A 20,965-nucleotide genomic window follows, 5' to 3' on the forward strand; every position below is an offset into this window, starting at 1 on the left:
GGGATGTGACCCTTTAACAAGGGGAGATAATCAGGAAAATACAAACAAAAGTAGTGGTTGCTAAAAAATCTTCTTCTCAAGAACCACAGGGCAGATTATCACCAAACTTACACATAAGGATGAAGATATGTTGTAGATTAAAAATTGTTCAAGGCATTACCCTGGGGCAAAGGGCGTGGTCTCAAGGTCACTTCAAAGTTGACCTAAATTTATAAATTTTTTAAATTCCTTAAATCTTAGATAATTTAGTCATTATAAGGACTAGGATCATCAAATTTTGACAATTGATGCATCTTAGGACCTGGTGTCAAGTTGTCTCAAAAGTAGGTCACGGTGACCTACTTTTTGAATTTTGCAGGTATTTATTTTAAAATTAATTTTGATGCATATCTTGGACACTTTGAAGCCTATGATCATCAAAATTTGTCAGTTGGTGGATCATGGGACTTTGAAATGCGTCAATTGAAAAATAGGTCACTGTGACCTACTTTCTGAATTTTATGGCTTATCATTTATAGATATATTTTAAGTTGTTATTTCAAATACCGAGAGGTTTAGAATCATCAAATCTTGTAAGTTGATGCATCTTGAGGCCTTGAAACATATTTATAAAAAAAAAGTAGGTCACAGTGACCTACTTTTTGAATTTTGCAGATATTCAAATTTCACATTTTCAATTTTAGATGCATATTTTGGGCACTGTAAAACCTAGGATCATCAAACTTTGTCAGTTGATGCGTCTTCAGTCTTCGGTGTGTGTCGACCAAAAAGTAGGTCACCGTGACCTACTTTTGGTATTTGACAGCTAAATTACTATATTTCAGTCACTATTTGATCTACAATCATCAAACTTTGTCAGTTGATGCATCTTGAGTCTTCGAATTGTATCGACCAAAAAGTAGGTCACTGTGACCTACTTTTGGCATTTGACAGTTATATTTATATATTTCAGTCACTAATTGACCTACAATCATCAAACTTTGACAGTTGATGCATCTTGAGTCTACGGAGTGTGTCGACCAAAAAGTAGACCTACTTTTGGAATTTGACGGCTATATTTATATATTTCAGATACTATTTGACCTACAGCCATCAAACTTTGTCAGTTGATGGGTCTTGCATGTTCGGAGTTCGCTGACCAAAAAGTAGGTCACCATGACCTACGATTGGAATTTGACAGCTATATTTCAATATTCAGATACTAATTGGCTTAAAATCATCAAACTTTGTCAGTTGATATTTCTTGGGTTCTCAAAATCTGTAAACCAAAAAGTAGGTCACATTGACCTACTTTTTTGAATTCTTAGGATTTAACTAAAGATTTAGAATACTAAGAGGCTAAGAATAGAAATGGTGGGGTTGTACAATTTATCAGAAGAGCGATTCTAGGCCCTTGGGCCTCTTGTTTTTTTTTTTAATTCTACCCGGCACAGAAATTCTTTAGTCCATTTCTTTAAATAAAGTGACCTCAACCGCTTTTTTTTTAATTTCTATTTCATAAGCCCTGCTTTGTTTCTTCCCAACCTATTCATTTTTTTTTTCTGAATCTCTCGGGACATTTTTTCTTGAAAAGTCGTATTTGAAAAAAGAGACATTCCCGCACATGTGTCAAAACCGAAAAATGGCTGTTTACGACGTAATGTATTACATGTAATTTGATAGACACTTTCTTATATTCAATTAAAATAAACTGTTTTTTCAAATGAAAATAAATTAAGTTTATATCTATGTATCCGAAACATAACTTTACACACATTAACATCGAGTAAATGTCGTCCGACAGCGACTATCAGTTATTGTTTTTAGTTAAGAATAAAATATCTTATGGTTTAACATAAAGTTTCTTGTTTATTTTTTCAACACGACCAGTCGGACTAGTAAATCGACATTTTGCCCGACCGGACCTATCATTTAGTAGACTCGGTCGGTCGGACGTGCCTTAGTGTCAAACCCTGTAGAGCTTTGATATTTCAAATGAGTATTCCTTATGACACAACCTTTCCTTGGGTACCAACATTTTTGACCTAGTGATCTTGGAGTTTGACCTACTTTTTGAAAATTTTAACCTTGCTTATAACTTTTGAACAGTATGTGATAGAGCTTTGGTATTTCACATGAGTAATTCCTTGTGATAAGACCTTTCCGTTGGTACGAAACCTTTTGACCTTGACATTTGACCTACTTTTTAATTTTTTTTTGCATTGGTAATAACTTCTAAATGGTAAATATTAGAGCTTTCATATTGTACATGAGCATTTCTTGTGACAAGATCTTTCTACTGGTACCAAGATATTTGTCCTTGTGACCTTGGCCATCTTCGGAATTGGCCATTATCGGGGGCATTTGTATTTCACAAACACCATCTTTTTCTTCTCAAAAACCACTGGAGCCACAAAAGCTTTTTTACATGAAAGCTTCTTGACATAGAGTAGATCCAAGTTTGTGCAATTCATTGCCCCCGGGTGTAAGGTTTGGCCACAAAAGGGGATCAAAAGTGCTAGATGATGATAGATAGGAAAACTCTTATATTTGAATTATTGAAGCTAGGGCTTTAATATTTGGTATATACATTTTATACAGAAAGGCTTTATGTGATGCAATGGTGTGTGATCTTGTGGTTTTGATTTGGAACTTTGACCTACTTTTAATAAAAATCTGACCTGTACCATATGCCCTGAACTATTTAAGGTAGATCTTTCAAATCTTGTATATATAAATCTGATGGCAAGACCTTTCATTTTATATCATGATCTTTGACTTTGTGACCTTGAAATCAGAGTTTGATCTACTTTTAAGAAAACACAACCCATTAAATATATTCGGAACTACAGTTTCTGAAACATTCTACATGTACTTTACCTTTTTTCCGTTCGCTTACCATTCGCTCATCGTGCGCTCTCCGTTTACAGTTTTGCGCTCACCGTTCACTGTCATTCGGAACACCAAAGTCAAAGGATCGATTTTCATAGCAAGGCAAGAATGGAAAAGGGATGTGTGCATAAGAGTGAAAGTAAACTTTCTTATTATATCAGAAATTTAATTTATAAAGTACAAATATCAGGAGTATCAACTGCAAAAAATCAAGGACAAATGCAGATCACTCATCAATATCAAAGAATAGAATAAATCACTGTTATTATCATTACAAAACATAAGTATTGTTCGGTTTAAAAGTGGGAGAAATTCTGAATGTATTGAGAGAAAAATGTAAGCGTCTGCAGTTATGAATTTAACCCTTATACATTAGGGAAAGGAGTAATGTAGTGTAATGTAGCGAAGAAAAAGCAATGAGCGCTGCTATGTGTACGAAAATGAGGTAGTTTCAGTTAATAAATTCCTCACCCCCACCCGAATTATCATTTTAATATTTTCAAGTTTGGGCAAAAGCACAATCTATTATATTTTATTTTGTCTCACTTGACAAAAATTCTATATATTAAGTTTATTATTTTTCTCCCCCCCCCCTCCTCTTACTTAAAAAAACGATGCTACACTGTACATTTCAATGCACATTCGTGCCAAAATGTCAAATTGTTTTGACAAGTATTTCTGATTATTTTCGCTTATATTTATGAGAGACATTGCCAATAAATGTATTTACTCCTTTCCCTAAATTTGAAACTTGAATCGTTTGTCTCTAATATAAAGATGAAATATTTTTCGTACATATCTGCTCCACATGATATTCGTATAGTTCAGTACAATAAACGGTTTTATCCGCATCAAAAATATACAAATATTGCATAATCTAAATGTAAATTCATGGTCACACTATTTATTTTGTACGTACGTACATTAATTCTGGGATTATTTCCTCAGGTCGATATACTATACATTGTTTCACAAACATATATTGTTTAATTGCATGTAATCCAAACGACCACGTTCGTAAATTTTAAAGTCATGCATGTACATCTGTAAATTCTTGGCACTAATTAGTAGACTATCTTTATTTCACATGCATCGTTTATACTCTTGTATTAAGAAATTAAATACTATGTATCTTAAGTCAAAATATATAATAACATGTTGTATACTGAGATGACGCACCAATATTCATGATTTATGAAAACGTCAAGAATTCTAAATATTATAAAATATATGTTTCTATTTTTCATGTATACATGTACAGTTGTATCTGTATATGTAATACTGTGAACAATGTACATATGAAATTTTCTTTTGTTTGTGCATGATTGCTACGTGCATTGATGTAAAATTTACAATCACTTTCATGAGAATTATACATCCAGTACTTGCACAAAAATGAACAAACAGATGTATTTATATATATGTAAGACTCTAAAGTGCGATGGTTGCTCCAAAGTGCGATGGACATGCCAAAGTGCGATGATCTGCGCCAAAGCGCGATGGTTTGTTAACATTACGGACGCCAAAGTGCGATGGCCACGCCAAAGTCCGATGGTGCGGATTTTAGTAACGTTTGTGACGTCATGTCATTGTGACTTCATTCTTAACGTCTTTCAAAATGAAATCGAAGAAATGCAACACGGACGACATTAACAGCAAGGTATACAAGGTTGAGGATAGTGAGAACGGCAAAGTACATTTGTTGTCAAACTATCTTCTTCGCCCAAACATTCTATAATTCATGATCATTTATTACTTGTGACGTACATGTAATAAATTCCTGGGAATATGCTATAATACAAAACATTCTATACAATTTCGCGTTGGTAAATTTTGTGTTTAATAACACGACAACTAAATGGTAATGAAATAAGTTGAACGTCTTATTTTTTATGCATGTGTTTGGCACTGATATTTTAGTGAAACAACACACGGTTGGTATATTCTGTACCAAAACACTGTGTCGTTTACAAACCAATGGATTTCGGCGTGTCACACCATCGCACTTTGGCGTGTCAGACCATTGCACTTTGGCACATGAGTGTGGACCATCGCACATTGGCGTGTCACACCGTCGGGGTTTGGCGTAGACCATCGGGGTTTGGCGTGGCCATTGCACTTTGGAGTCTTACATAAATATTCTCTACCTGATTATAAAGTAAGTACAACCCAACGGAAAAATCCGAAATATACCGAATGAATGGCCAGGACCATTTTGCGTTCACTGTGCGCATACCATTCACTTTGCGTTCACCGTGCGCTCACCGTTCACTCTGTGTGCGTTCACCATTCGCTCACCGTGCGTTCACCGTTCTAGTGGGAAAGCAGAACGTTTCAGGGACTGTATATTAAGTGGGGCTTTCACATTTTGTATATAAATTCTTTATGGCAAGACCATGATATACTTTAGTGTTTGATTTTGTGACTTTGACCTAGAAGTTTTACCTACTTTTGATAAATTTCTTACCTATGTAATGATATCTCTTTAACTATTCAAGGTCGAGCTATCGTATTCAGTATATAGATTTCTCATGGCAAGGTCTTCATATCATACCATCATCTATGACATTGTGACCTTGGTCTTATCCAGAACAGCAAGATCATGTTAGTAATATTGGTGTGGAGGCATCTCTGTGTTATGTGAATTCATTTTCAGTTATGTTGTGATCCTTTACAGCTAGGTTGTGACTGCATTATGGGATCAAAATTTTTTATGGGAATAAAGATTGATAAAAAAATCTTTTAAAAATCACAACAGCAGAACAATGGCAGGGCCAAGGTGACCCAGTGAGTGATATGACTAATGGGTCTCTTGTTTAAATCTTCTGAAGAACAGCAGGACCAAGTTGACTCAGGTGAGCATTGTGGTCTAATGGCCTTTTGTTTGTACAGGATACAGCAGATTCAGTTGTTGGGTCGTGATATGCGGGGAGCAGAACATGACAAGCTTTGGAACCAATTGGAGGCAGAAATTCATCTCCATCGACATAAAACTGTCATACGGGCATGCAGAGGGCGAACGAACCGCAAGAAGAAATTACCAATGCCAGATGGACATGTGAGTTGAAGGAGAGGAAAAATGCACTCATCAGATGAATTTAATCTTATGAGAATTTTCCCATTTATATATGAAAATAAAAATTACTGTAAACCAACTTTTGTTCGCATGTCTGGGGTCGAAATTAACTTTTTCTACCACAGGATAATTTTAGCCTGTGGGTAAAAAATCCACAGGCTAAAATGAAAACCTACAAGCTAAAAAAAAATAATGAAGCAGTGCTCTTTATTCATATGTTTTTTTAAATCAATGATTTTCCCTATCATTATTCATTACTGAACCTAGTGGGTCAACAGGCATCGTTTGGACAAGACACTAAGTTACGTAAGTCATATGGTGCAATTGTTAGGTCTCTTGATTATTTCACCTCTAATCCACAACCTGTTTACCGCAGGTTTAGATCCAGTCTTCCAATTTCATGCCACATCAGGGTTGTCACTAGTGATTTTTCAAAGCGAATCCGGGACTCATGGTTTTATAAGCAGCACGATCACAACCCCCATGAAATTTTTTGATAATCATCTACGCGGTGAGCAGTGCACTCGTGTCATCACTACAACCCGGCCTACCTCAATATGACAATAAATTAATTTAGATAGGACGTTCTCATGATTCTGATAAAAATAGCTAACGGAAGACTTGGTAAAACATAGACTCCGATTTTTTTTGGATTTTTTTTTAAAGATAAATGGATAACAAAAACCTGATACATGTACTTGAAATTCAATTTAATCACTCCTATTGGTGAACAGGACTCGTGGCATATGTCTATTTTTTTCATCATAATGTGATGTCCGATCTCTAAAGCATTTGTTTGACTCCGAGTTTCTTAAAAGATCGTAAAAGAAAATCCGGATAGAAACAGTTGTTGAAATTGGTTGATCATGTAAGCATTTGTATGATTCAGAGTGCAAGTTTAAGAAAAGCGAATAGCACATCACCATATAAAACGGATACAATACGATCATAGTTTGTAAATCACCACTTGCTAAGATTTTCGAGTGCATGTCCATAATTTTTACTCGCTATTTTTCAAATGTACTCGCATTTTGTGAGTATTTCTCGTTAATTTCGAACCCTGCATGTAAGAAAATTTCACAAAATTCACAAGAACCTCATCGTTGCAAATATTTCCCATCCGGAACCAGTCCTTGAATGTCATAGGCTTGAAAAAGGCACAATCACAAAACTTACTCACTGCGGACCAGTTTACCACAGGTGAATCACGAAATAAAGTAGCCGCGAATAAAAGCGGGTTTACAGTATTTCATACAGCTGAAACTTTTAAACAAGACATAATTATACCCCACGCAACAAAGAGTCGGTCCGTCAGTCCCTTTCTGTCAGCGCACCTCTTCTTAGACTGCTCAACAGAATTTCATGAAACTTTGTAGTTAATAAGGACACACTGTGTAGATGTGCATATTCCGAGGAAGTTCTGCCTCATTTGAACTTAGAACTTCAAGCCCGTTTGTCCTGTTCTTCAGTAGAACTCCTCTGAGACCGCTCAACAGAATTTCGTGAAACTTTATAGCTGATAAGGACACAATGTATAGATGTGCATATTCCCATGAAATTCTGATTCATTAATTGTTCTGGGAGTTATGCCCCTTTTGAACTTAGAATTTCAAACCCATCTGTCCTGTTCTTGTCAGTGCAACTCCTCTAAGACTGCTCAACAGAATTTCAAGAAACTTTGTAGTTAATAAGGACACACTGTGTAGATGTGCATATTCCCAGGAATTTAAATTCTTATTAATAATTTTTCTGGAGTTATGTCCCTTTTGAATATGTCCATCCTGTTCTTGCAGTAATGCATAGCATTGCCATTCATTATGTGAGGCATTATCAAGCAATGTTGGAGCGTGGGGTATTTGAGGTTGCTCACTTTTTCTTTCATTTACTATATTTGGTACATATATTCAATGTACAGACGTTGAAGTGTACTACTACACCAGTGGAATGGTGAACAAATGCTAAAAGGTTTGGGAACAAACGGTTTTGGTTGAGGAATGAATGCTGAACAGTTTGAAAGGAACAGTTCTCTGCTAGAAAGAAACAATACTTATGGAGAACGGAATGCTTGCAGATGGAGAGTGAGTGGTTTGGGTCGGGAAGGGAATGAACAGTTTGGCCTCAATTTAAAATTCTGCAGTTTGGACTCTTTCGGCACTTTTTACGTACAGAGACATTGTGCTAAAAAGAGAGAAAGAAAGAGGGAAATCAAAGTTTTTCTGAATAATCCATCTACAGCTACGTATATGTGACTTAAGTTTACATAGAATAATTAATGATCTACCATTATTCAAACAGAAAGGCTGTTTTATATATACATGTAAAAATTCTACTCGAGTTATTTCAGGTCTTGATAAAATTGTCACCATTTCACTCAGAAATGCCAGTAATTTTTTGGCATGATTTAAAGTAATTTTCAGTACTGTTACTGTAGAGATATGTTTAAACGAACTCAGTGTGCACATGTATTTCATATTTTTTGGAAAATTCATTATTGGCTCGTTAAACTGTGTTAAAGTGTATATATTGATATAAAATTATATATTAATCTTAAAATAAAAATGTTGCCAATGGTAACATGTAATTATAATCTTGTAAGCCTATAGTGGAAGTGGATAAAGCCTATGATGACCTGTTGAGATGTAAGTTTTTTCATTGATGATTTATTTCCATTCAAATATTGGATTTTGTGAATTTTTTTCAGCTGGTTATGGGGAATCAAAAAGAAGCACTCTCTTTGTGTTTGCTATTATTTGTGCTGTAAATATTAGATTTAGTTTATTTTTTCCAAACATCTTTAATCTAAAGTACTTGTGCTCAGTAAATGATAGTAAAGATTTATTGACGGATCAAGGTATGTTGTAGATGAGGACTGTGTATTTATCATGACACACGTCATGTATTCAATATAAGCACACACAATACCCTCCTCCTTCAGCATTTGATTTTGAAAATTGTCAGTTAAGTTTTTTTTTTAGCTCACCTGAGCTGAAAACTCAAGTGAGCTTTTCTGATGGTCCGTCGTCTATCTGTAAACTTTTCCCATTTTCGACTTCTTCAGAACCACTGAGCCAATTTCAACCAAACTTGGTCAAAATCATCCTTGGGTGAAGGGCTTTCAAGTTTGTTGAAATAAAGGGCCCTGCCCCCTTCAAAGGGAAAATAATCACAAAAATAAAAAAAATGGGGTGGGGTCATTTAAAAATCTTCTTCTCAAGAACCACTAAGGCAGAAGAGCTGAAATTTACTTGAAATCTTCCTGACATAGTGCAGATTCAAATTTGTTAAAATCATGACCCTCAAGGGTAGGATGGGGTGACAATAGGGGATCAAAGTTTTATATACAAATATATAGAAATCTTTAAAAATCTTCTTCTCAAGAACCATTGGGCCAAAGAACTTAACATTTACATGAAAGCTTCATGGCATAGTGCAGATTCAAGTTTGTAAAAATCATGACCCCTGGCGGTAGGTTGGGGCCACAATAGGTATCAAAGTTTTACATGCGACTATATAGGGAAAATCTTTAAATATGGGCCAAAGTGACTGAGATGAGCGATGTGGCCCATGGGTCTCTTGTTTAAGAATGAAACTGATAATGTTAACAAACATGGTACACTATACTCTGTGTTTTAATTTAGTAACAGGGTGTGCACATTGTTTTAATATTCGTGGTGAATTAACGAGGCATAGTACGTCTATTCGAATTTTCGCATTCTGCGCAATACTTATCATTTCCATTAGTGGAACTCTTCAAATTAAAGGCGCGTAAAGTCGTGCTACTGGGACAACATACGTAAACATTACTTTAGGCATACCTAATATAAATTATGGTATCGAATACATATTATAACCGACTGCAAACCACGACACTGATTAAAATTCTAAAGGCAAAAGGAATTGATTATTCTTGCAAGAAAACAGACAAACTTATTAAACTATGTGAAGGAGTGCAGGTACTAAATCTGCCAAATCTGACCGATATAAAGCATCAATCGCAAGAAGAACTGTGAAGGGAAAAACCAATATGCACATCCAACACAATAACTTTTCTTGTAATTAATGGGATTCATGTTATTAAAATTATTCTGTCAGATTATGAAGACATTCTATTTTATCATACAATTTGGACAGGTTCATATGGCATGGACTTTGTAATCGTTAATGTAACCCTCCCTCTCTCTCTATCCCTCTCTCTCATTTTCGAATATTTTAGAATAAGTTATATATTTGCCAAACTACAATTTTTTTTTAGACATTTATAACACTAATTAACACAACAAATGCATTTCTAAACTGCATGTAAGCTATTTTGAAAATTACAAAATATTGATTGACTTAGGACAGAGAACATCATTGTTTGGAATTTTTATAATAGGTGTAGTAGAGTTTAAAAAAACATGTAACATCCCTGATAAACTAGTGTTAGAATATTTTTAAAATGCAGTTTGACCAATGGCTATTTTATTTAAAAGTACACCATGTACTTTAACTTAAAAAAAGGGGGGGGGGTGCTATGAACCTTTCGTTTATGTCCCAGTAATCTCGCACTTGCTCGCGAGACTTGTGCATTTTCTTACCAATGACGCACAAAAGTCATCAAAGCGCGATAACTCTTAATGTGCTGGTAATGACAAGTATTGTCGTGCTTTGTTTCACTTTCATGAAGTTGTAAAAAGTGAACTGTAGATATTTTAACAAATACCATCTTTTTAAAATAAAAACTAAAGGACTGTAAATTCATGTTCAAATATACATGTAGTAAAATCTAAAGATAATAAGAAAAATTTGTTTAAAAAGTAGTTTTACAACTTGAGAAGACGATTTCTCGGCAGTTTGAACAAATGGGAAAAAAGAAAGAAATATATTACAAAAAGAAATTATTTATATAAAATGTTGGTATCGACCTTTGCCCCAAAGATAAAACCAGATCTGATTCATTGATTTTAATATGTGCTATCATACGCATAATTATATATTTTTTCCCTACATGTTCATGTGCATATTTTATTTCCAAACGGAAAGGGCATTCGAGGGGCAGCATGTGCATTTCGAATGAACATATGGGAACGAATGGTTTGAGGGAACGAATACTTTATCGAAAACAAATGGTTTTGGTTTTAGATGAGATTGGAATGGCCAGGAAACAGAATGTAGAACAGATTGTATGAAACGGTTTGGTGTGGGAACAGAACGATTCTAGTTGAGAACAGAATGATTCATTTAGTGTAGTTGCGCTTCAGACTCTGTACATTTAATGTAACTATATAATTATGCATTATATGATGTAAGAATTTCATGTTAGGTTTCTATGGAATAATGATATATTTACATTTCCTAGGATTTTCAGTCTCTACGGAAACAACATGGTCTGGGGGAAACAAGAAAAGTTGTTATCAAAAAAGGAGAAGAGGAGGGTCTAGGCCTGTCAATCACAGTACGTATAGCCTCTTCACCACATCACAATACATGTAAACTATCCTCCACATCATAGTACACCATGACATAGTATGCATAGTCTGTCCAGAATATAAATGAAGAAATGAAGATAACAAACACTGATCAATCTCATAAATGCTATATAGAATACAAAATATTGAGCACTGATCAATCTCATATAATTCCTATAAGAATGCAAATGAATAGTTTGGCAAACACGGATCCCTGGATATATAAACTATCCACCACATCACAATAGGTTTAGACTATCCACAACGTTAACATATATAAACTATCCACCACATCACAGTAGGTTTAGACTATCCATAACGTTAACATATATAAACTATATCCACCACATCACAATAGGTTTAGACTATCCACAACGTTAACATATATAAACTATCCACCACATCACAATAGGTTTAGACTATCCACAATGTTAACATATAAAAAGACTATCCACCACATCACAATAGGTTTAGACTATCCACAACGTTAACATATAAAAAGACTATCCACCACATCACAATAGGTTTAGACTATCCACAACGTTAACATATAAAAAGACTATCCACCACATTACCGTATACAGTGCTTCCTCGATATACATGTATTGCCAACTTTTGTTCAAGACCGATGAGGGCAATAAAGCCGGGGTGGCAATATAATGAATTCACCAGTACAGACAATTCATCAAGCAATCAAAAGAATTTCAATTCATAAATTTATTTGGGTTCCATTCTGTATAAACATTTAGATAATCTTGAGTTTAGTTCAGAAATTTTTTAAAATTTATCTGATCATCTGAATACTTTGTCCAGACTGTCACACTTCACTGCACTGCTCTCAAAGTACAGGTGTGATTACTGATGGGTGTTAGGTAATTGGCATTATTGTCCAGTAAACTGTATATGATTTGACCATTTGTTTGTGGCATTATGCAGGGTTGGCATTATAACAGGGTTGTTAACACAAAAGTTCGACCTGTAAACAAGAAAATGATGGTACATCGATCTATCTGGTCACCAATTAAACTTAATTTGAACAAAGTGTCAGACGGCTCTCTGTATGCCCCAACCATAATCAATGGTTATACAGTACAAGCGAAATTCTAGTTGATACAGTATCTCTCATCACTTCAATATCATTCTGAGAAATGTTTCAATCAGTTAGGAGTCAGGAAACCCGAGCTACGAAGCGTTGAAACTACGCAGACCTCGGCTGGAGAATTGAATTACAGTCTACTCCGGATATAATGAAATTCAGGGGACCGATCTGAATTGTTCATTATATCCAAAGTTCAATATAACCAATGCTGAACTACACAAATATTGCTACTGGGGGATTTATTTTAACTTCAATATAACAGATATTTCAATATAACCAACTTCAATATAAGTGGAGTGGACTGTAGTTGTTTTAGGAAAATCTTACTTCAGTACCAAACTGGGTAAACACATGTACAATCATCAAATGCTCATTAGTAGACTTGATGGTTGACTTAAGGGTATCTTGGGAATGGAATTTTTAAGTCAGAAATCTGCAGTCCTGATAACAAAATGTTTTAAACTCGAGATAGGCAAGGATCCTGTTACGACACCAAAATTGTCGTATATACGGGACAGAATCCCACTGTATTTCAACCCAGGTTTGTATTTGCTCTCTTTTTTCAGTGTAATTTCAAAATAACAATTGAAAGAAATTTATAATAAAATTTATAAAATGAAAACATGCATTTAGAAGTCTATAATAGATACATTTTATAAACCCCCATAACTGAACATAATTCCTTTTGTATTTAACAGAAATGAATTTAGAAATAGTAATACGGTAACCTTGAAAATGCCAAAAAAAGGGAAAACTCGGTCCACAGACCAACAAAGAAAGGCCCTGAGTTTTAGTGAACGGCGGAATTTATAGAGTTCAGAACAAAAGAATTTAAATTACAATAGAAGGTACTAGCGATAAAATAAGAAAGGCATAGGTAAGCATAAAACAACCAAAAAAAATGTTGCGAGGGTGTCATTATAATGGGGGAGAGGGGAGGGGGGGGGTGGGGGCAATATATCGAGGGATCATTGTATATAGACTATTCACCACATAATCATATATATTGACTATCCACCACATTGCAATTCATATATCTTCACTATCATGTTGCAAATCATGTAGAATATTTGTCACATTACCATACAAATGGGAAAAAATGTGCTTGATTTAGAAAATACAGACTTATAAAATTTGTAAAAGTGTTGATAGAAGTATCAATAAATCACACATTGAAGGTTCGTTGTGTTTTGTTTACTGAATGAGGTGTCATAACGAAAATGTTGATAACATTTGTACTGGACCTGAATATTTACAGGGTGGTAAAGAACATGGTGTTCCAATTCTAATTTCTGAAATCCATGAGGGACAGCCAGCAGATAAGTGTGATACTTTGTTTGTTGGTGATGCAATCCTCTCTGTGAATGGAAGAGATCTTCGTGAATCCAAGCATGCAGAGGCTGTCCACATATTGTCTCAACAGGTCAGATTTTTAGGTCACCTGAGTGACTCAGGTCTGCATCTGTCTTTGTGCATTGTTTGTCTTGCATTAACCATTAAACATTTTAAATTTTATTTTATACTTACATGTACCATTCCAATTCTTTTCAAATTTGGTATGAAGCATCTTTAGGGCAATGATACCCATTGTAAATTGTAAATTTAATGACTCCTGCACCCCTGGAGCTTTAGGGATGGAGCAAAATCTGCCAAAATTGACTAATTTAAAAAAATCTTCTCTACAACGGGTACCTGTAAAGTACGAAATGAAACGAAATCTACCGAAACGAAACCTACCGAAACAAAACAGATTGTATAACTTGACAGAACAACGTTTAACTTGTCATATTTTATTTAATTTTTTACTCATTGATTACTGGACACTGGGGAAAAATTGATAGCTGTTTTACTAAAGAATTTCTATTACAGGCAACAGAATTAATTTTAAAAAAAACAACACTTTTAATTTTGATGACAAACATTTTCAACAAGTCCAAGGTACCGCTATAGGCATAAAAATGGCTCCTACATATGCTACCTTAATGCTCGGATTTTTAGAGGAACTTATGTATGAACAAATTCACGAAAAATTCAGTGAGGGACTTAGTGAAAATATCAAACGTCACTGGAAAAGATATTTAGATGATTGTTTCATTATTTGGAATAAGAGTGATGAATATCTGACAGCTTTTCGTGTCATCCTAAATAATCTAGATCCAGATATAAAATTCTGTAATTTTCAAGAATAATTATATTTTCATCCCGACCCGACCATGGTACAAACTCTCTACACCATCGTCAGTAAACACGCTTTACAAAGAAACCACCATTTTTATCACTCAGTACAACAGTGTATCACTCTTGTTACCAATGTAGATTATTGATACTTGTCATTTTTTCGTGTTATTTGTTTAGGGCTATTCCAGAAATAAATACATGGGGGGGTCGGGAGGCACCTTTTGTATATACCAAGCACCCATAAAAAAAAATAAAAAATTACCCCATGACCCTTCAAATTAATAAACTCATTTTACAATGACCCATCTAATAAAAAAAAAAACTAACCAGACCCACCACAAAAATATTTTTAAAAATGAAAACGGTACAAATCTCGCGAGGTTTTTGGGACAAACATTCTAGTCAATGACGCGGTAATGCCTGTGCGACATTGTATCACAGTAGTTCTGAAGAAACGATGTCACATCAACAATCAAAGGCATCTATGGTGGGAATGTTGGAAAGATTGGGAGTCCAAACGATGCTATTATCATTAAATGGGTATGGATATGTTTTTCCATGAATCGTTCGTCTTCTAATGGAGCCCGCGCCCGGAGGCCTCTATATCACCATCACATCGACTGATAAATATAACGCATCGGTACCCTCGTATAAATCAACTAAGGTTTGCCTATTTTTATTAGAAAAAGGAGTACCTATTGGTTTCAAAATATTCCCAAAATCGATGCACTGTAAACTGTAATAATCTACAGAACAGAGTTCGCCGCCATCACGTCCAAAGGGACCCTACTAAACGCGCCTCTAATTTGAAGAGTGCCGTAATGGGAAGTTATGCGCTGCAAAGAGCGACAACTCGAATAGTTCTATGTTACTTCCGATTTCCGATTTCGAAAGCATGTTTTCAATTTTCCCTCCGACGTTTTGTAACCAACACGACAAGAGCGACAATAAAAATATTCTGAAAACTCAACACCCACGTGGCACAAAATAAAACAATAGAAACTACCCACTACCCATAATAAATATTTTTTTAACAGTCCAACCACGGACCAATTAAAATATGAAAAAATACGACCACCCACACAAAAAAATATCGTTTGCCGCCCGACCCCCCCATTTGATCATTTCTGGAACAACCCTTATGTAATATATATCTCTTGATAAAGACGCGGGTTGCGTCAAAAATTTGAGTTTTAAATAACCAACAGTGTCGTGGCCTTTTCAGTGCTTTTATAAATTTCTTTACTGGCCTTCTATCTTAAATTCTCAGATCCAACATTTTAAGAAAGTAGGGTGTTATTGGGTTTTTGTGCTTTTATATATATATATATATATATATATATGATTATGTTATATTATGTAAAATCTCTCATCAGTATATATATATATATATATATATATATATATATATATATATATACTGATGAGAGATTTTACATAATATAACATAATCATATATATATATATATATATATATACTTTGTGTACTGTTTATTCTATTTCTTTTAATATATTTATATATATATGTTATATTATGTAAAATCTCTCATCAGTATAGATTCTTTCGGGGCATTTGTGTATCTTGTTTTATACTGCTTCTGAATGTTAAAATTTCAGCTAAGATATATAGAACTCGAAAACTGTTATACAGTGTAGATTGCATAGCCCTTAACTAAGGCCAAGTAAAATTAATTAGTAGATTATCACTTCCGCCCGCCCCTCGAAAATCGCCCCGCCCCGATTTTTTTTGTTTTTCAAAATTACAATTTCCGGATATTTTTATGTCCGGTCCGGTATCGTAAACGTACTTTGTTTCACTTCGCCTTTTAGAAACCCAAATACACATGTAATTATGAATTATAAAGCCTTTTCTCAATGAGAGAAGGCATTTTCGAGGTCAAGAATACCATGGCGAAAAATAAAAAATAAAAAATAAAATCCTCCCACCCGCCCCATTTTTTTGTGAAGTTTGAATGATAATCTACTAATTAATTTTACTTGGCCTAACTAATACTATGTTACCAATAAGGGCTGTGGGTGTCTTGTTAGAGAGAAGAAATCATAAACAACATCAGCACTATAGCTGACAGTAAGCTTGAATTAGTTTTACCATATGCTGCAACAAATTTTTCAAAATCAGTAGAATACCCCCTCCCCTCCCTATGTTGAGCTTTCAGTAGCCATGAATCATTGAGAGAAAGAAGATTTTAACTCATACTTCAGGAGGTCTACAGCAAATAGTTAAAACCAAGTAAAAGTTTGATGAAACAGTGTCTTTATTTCCACAAGTAAAAGTTTGACGAAACAGTGTGTTTATTTCCACAGTCGGGTGACATTGAGCTGGAGGTGATGTTTGTGGCACCTGATGAAGACAGCGATGATGAGGAAAGTCAGGCAGTGGAGGATGAGAATGGGTTCAGGTAAGGATGCCATCTGCTGTTGAAACACTCAGAAAGATCATACAATGTTTGATTAATCTCCTTTGAGTATTCATATGTGTGTTTGTACAGTTAAAGGCTGAGGTTTTCAACCGGTCGGTTTTCCTTGGATAAGTTAAGTGTGGGGCGGAGCTAATTTTAGGCAGGCGTAAAGCCCCAAGGGAAACCTGCTAGCTTGTGTATACTGTCCCAAATACACAGGATGTTATCTGTGTTACTTGCACTACCTGTATATTTTCAGGGTAGTCATTTTTCTTGTGCAGGTTAATTGTTATGTTGAGAGTCAAACATGTTAAAGCTTAATTTTATTTTGTATAAATGAGGACATTAGCCATTGAAAAATTAGGCAGAATATTCTTTCTCACAATCGTAGTTACTGCGTAAGTTTTCTTGTATCCATTTAACTGCCATTGTCGGATACCCATGGCTGATCATTAATGTCATCTTCTACTCATCATGATAAATACAAGACTAGATCAGCCGTGGGTATCTGACGACGTGTGACTGGCAAACATACAGTTTCCGACGGGAGTTCTGCGTACTGTGGCAGATTTTCTGGCTATGTACTGATCATTGTCCCACACCCCAAGATGACTCAACATATTCCAAAACTGCTTATAAAGTTTTCTTCTGTTTGAATTAATTTTTTGGACAGCACACCAGAATTCTCTAGCCACCAAAGTTGTTTGTGTGATTTTGTCCATAATGCATGGCCTACAAAAACAGTCAGGACATTCGGATCTTCCGACAGTTCCTTCAATAACTGGTCCAGATGAAAAATTCATTCTTCCTCTGGATCCCAATTGCAACCATTATACACAAGAAAGAGCCCTTATAGCTGACAGTTACAAGTACTTTTGTTGCCATATTTCAAGGGAAAATTATGCTTATAAATTTTCAACTGAGATTTCCATGACTTATTTACTCATAATTAATTTTTCTTCAAAAACATTAATTACATCCAATGAGAGTCGGTACTTTCTGTTTTACATAAAATTGATGTCCATGTAAAATATGTTCTAACAATCCATAATTATTAATCGTACCTATCCCTAAGCATAACCTACTATATATCTGTAGGACTCCAAAGTGCGATGGTACTCCAAAGTGCGATGGTCACACCAAAGTACAGTGGTCTGCGCCAAAAAATATTTGTTATTCTTAAACATAAAACAGTTCATTTAAAGTGCATTATCTATATTAATAACTGAAAATCCACTGTAACAATGCTTCACTGGAGTTTAAAAAAGTCATTGAAGGGGTATTGCTTCTCCTTCTGTGCTATTATGCTAGAGATGTGTCATTCAATTTGAAAGATATATAATTATTGAATAAATCACAATATTCATGGGCACAGCAAATCCTTTAAGTTTAAGGAGGTGTGCTACACCAGAGAAATTTGATGTAGATGAAAAGTGGAGGATATGTACAAAAATATTTTGAAGTTGAAAATTTTCAAATTTACTTTATTTTGTCAAAAAATACAGTTTTAGTAGAAGGTAATCTGAAAAAAATTTAAAACCCCTGCTGCACTCGAACCTTCGACCTACAGGTCAGCAGTCGGTATTCTAACCTACTGAGCTACTCGGCTAGGTATTTAAATGGAAAAGGAAAAGTCAAATATTGCTGATATCGATTTTTTCATCCATGTTTTAAAAGGAAGTCAGCCATTATGACGATGTAGAGTACTACCTTAACAGGCTTTGAACCAATATCTTGAAAACAGATGTGTCGAAGTAAACCACTGGTTACTGTTGTGTGTATTATTAACTCACCTGAGCCTTCAAGTGAGCTTTTCTGATCAAAATTTGTCTGCTGTTGTGCATTGTTGTAAACTTTTCACATTTTCATCTTCTCCAGAACCACTGGACCTCAATTTCAATCAGACTTGCCACAAAGCATCCTTGGGTGAAGGGGATTCAAGTTTGTTCAAATGAAGGGACATGCCCCCTTCAAAGGGGAGATAATCACAAAAATGCAAAAATATGGTGAGGTTTATTTAAAACTCTTCTTCTCAAGAACCACTGGGCCTGAAGAGCTGCAATTTACATGAAAGATTCCTGACATAGTGCAAATTCAAATTTGTTTAAACCATGGCCTCCGGGGGTATGATGGGGCCACAATAGGGGATCAAAGATTTACATGCAAATATATTGGGAAAATCTTTTAAAAATCTTCTCAAGAACCACTGGTCCAGGAAAGTACAAATTTACATGAAAGCTTCCTGACATAGTTTATTGAAATCATGCTTCCCCCCCTTCCTGATATAATGCAGATTTGAGTTTGTTAAAACTATGGCCTCCAGGGTAGGGTGGGGCCATTATAGGGGATCAAAGTTTTACATACAAATATATAGGAGAAATATTTAAAAATCTTCTTCTTCCATTGGGCCAGAGAAGTTAACATTTACATGAAAACTCCCTGACATAGTGCAGATTTAAGTTTGTTAACACCACGGCCTTCGGGGGTAGGGTGGGGCTACAGTAGGGGATCAAAGTTTTATATGAAATATATAGTAAAAATCTTCTCAAGAACCAGTGGGCCAAAAACGTTAAATTTACATTTACACGAAAGTGCAGATTCAAGTTTGTTAAATCCATGTCCCCAAGGGGGAAGGTTTGGGCCACAATAAGGATCAAAGTTTTACATGCAAATATGAAGGGAAAATCTTTAAATATGGGCCAAGGTGACTCGGGCGAGCAATGTGGCCCATGGGCCTCTTGTAAGAACTTTGGATATCTTGAACATGGAAACCACTGCTACTCTGGTTGTCTTGATCTATTTTTCCAGTTCCAAGCACAATATCTAGCTCATTTATGTTGTAGTCCAGCTAATTTTCCACTCTGTTGAACATAATGGTATACCAGGTGGTCGATTTTCGCACCTGAAGTCGATGGAAATTCCCACCTTTGAAACCATATGCCATTGTTTTCCTAATCATTGAATTTGTGAATGAAACCACATAGGTTTTGTCCTAGCTTGCCCATTGATTACATGTTAATAATTGATAGCATGGGTATACTCATTGATTCAGTGAGCATAGATTGCTTGTTACTTAATATGGATGTGAAGTGTGGGGATTAAACAAAGGACCTGACATTGAAAAGGTTCACCTGGATTTTTTAAAATTTGCACCTGGTATTCGTAAAACGCTAATACAATCATTATTTTGAAATGGGGCGTTTACTATTGTATCAATCATGTTCGTATTTTGAGAATGTTCAAGTTTTAGTTTAAACTATTGCAGCCTGAAAATTGTATACTTAATACTGCATATGAATGTTTATACAATATCGGTGAAAATACAATGCATACAAGTCGTACGTAACTGGGCTACTTTTATTAAGGAACAACTTGATTGTTTGGGACTTAGTTATATGTGGCATGATCAGAGTAACTTAAATAGCCATGTTTGTTTGCCAATAATACAACAAAGATTTAAGGATCATCTTATTCAAAATTTACATAGCAATGTGCAATATGAATCAAAATGCACTATGTACAAATATTTGGTTGATAATTTTTGCTTGCAATATTACCTAGAAAAATCTATTCCTAAAATGTACAAAAAGGGTATCTCCAAAATAAGGTTATAATCACATAATTTATCTATAGAAACTAGCAGACATAAAATATACCACGTGAAAAAAGGTTTTGTAAAACATGTCACGTATGAAATTGAGGATGAATACCACTTTTTGTTAGTATGTCATGTATATTGCCAGATTAGCGCTAAATTAGTGACAAAGTATTAATGGAGTAAACCCTCCATGTTCAAATTTATACAACTATTAAGTGTCGACGATGTTAAAGAACTTTGTAACTTAGAAAAATTTATTTGTAAAGCTCTTGAACT

General features: G+C 34.9%; 1 protein-coding gene across 2 annotated transcripts in view; it reads left to right on the forward strand.

The window, feature by feature from the left end:
- LOC125675658 (Golgi-associated PDZ and coiled-coil motif-containing protein-like) overlaps positions 1-20,965 on the forward strand; it is a 41,520-nt gene that overhangs the window by 10,224 nt on the left and 10,331 nt on the right. For both annotated transcript variants that reach the window (XM_048913443.2, XM_048913444.2), the window contains exons 4-7: positions 5,764-5,929; positions 11,286-11,381; positions 13,752-13,916; positions 16,997-17,091. In XM_048913443.2, the coding sequence (XP_048769400.1) occupies positions 5,764-5,929; positions 11,286-11,381; positions 13,752-13,916; positions 16,997-17,091 (522 nt within the window). The remainder of the gene's footprint in view (positions 1-5,763; positions 5,930-11,285; positions 11,382-13,751; positions 13,917-16,996; positions 17,092-20,965) is intronic.

The sequence above is a fragment of the Ostrea edulis genome, chromosome 3, assembly GCF_947568905.1.
Source record: "Ostrea edulis chromosome 3, xbOstEdul1.1, whole genome shotgun sequence".
NCBI classification, from domain to species: domain Eukaryota; kingdom Metazoa; phylum Mollusca; class Bivalvia; order Ostreida; family Ostreidae; genus Ostrea; species Ostrea edulis.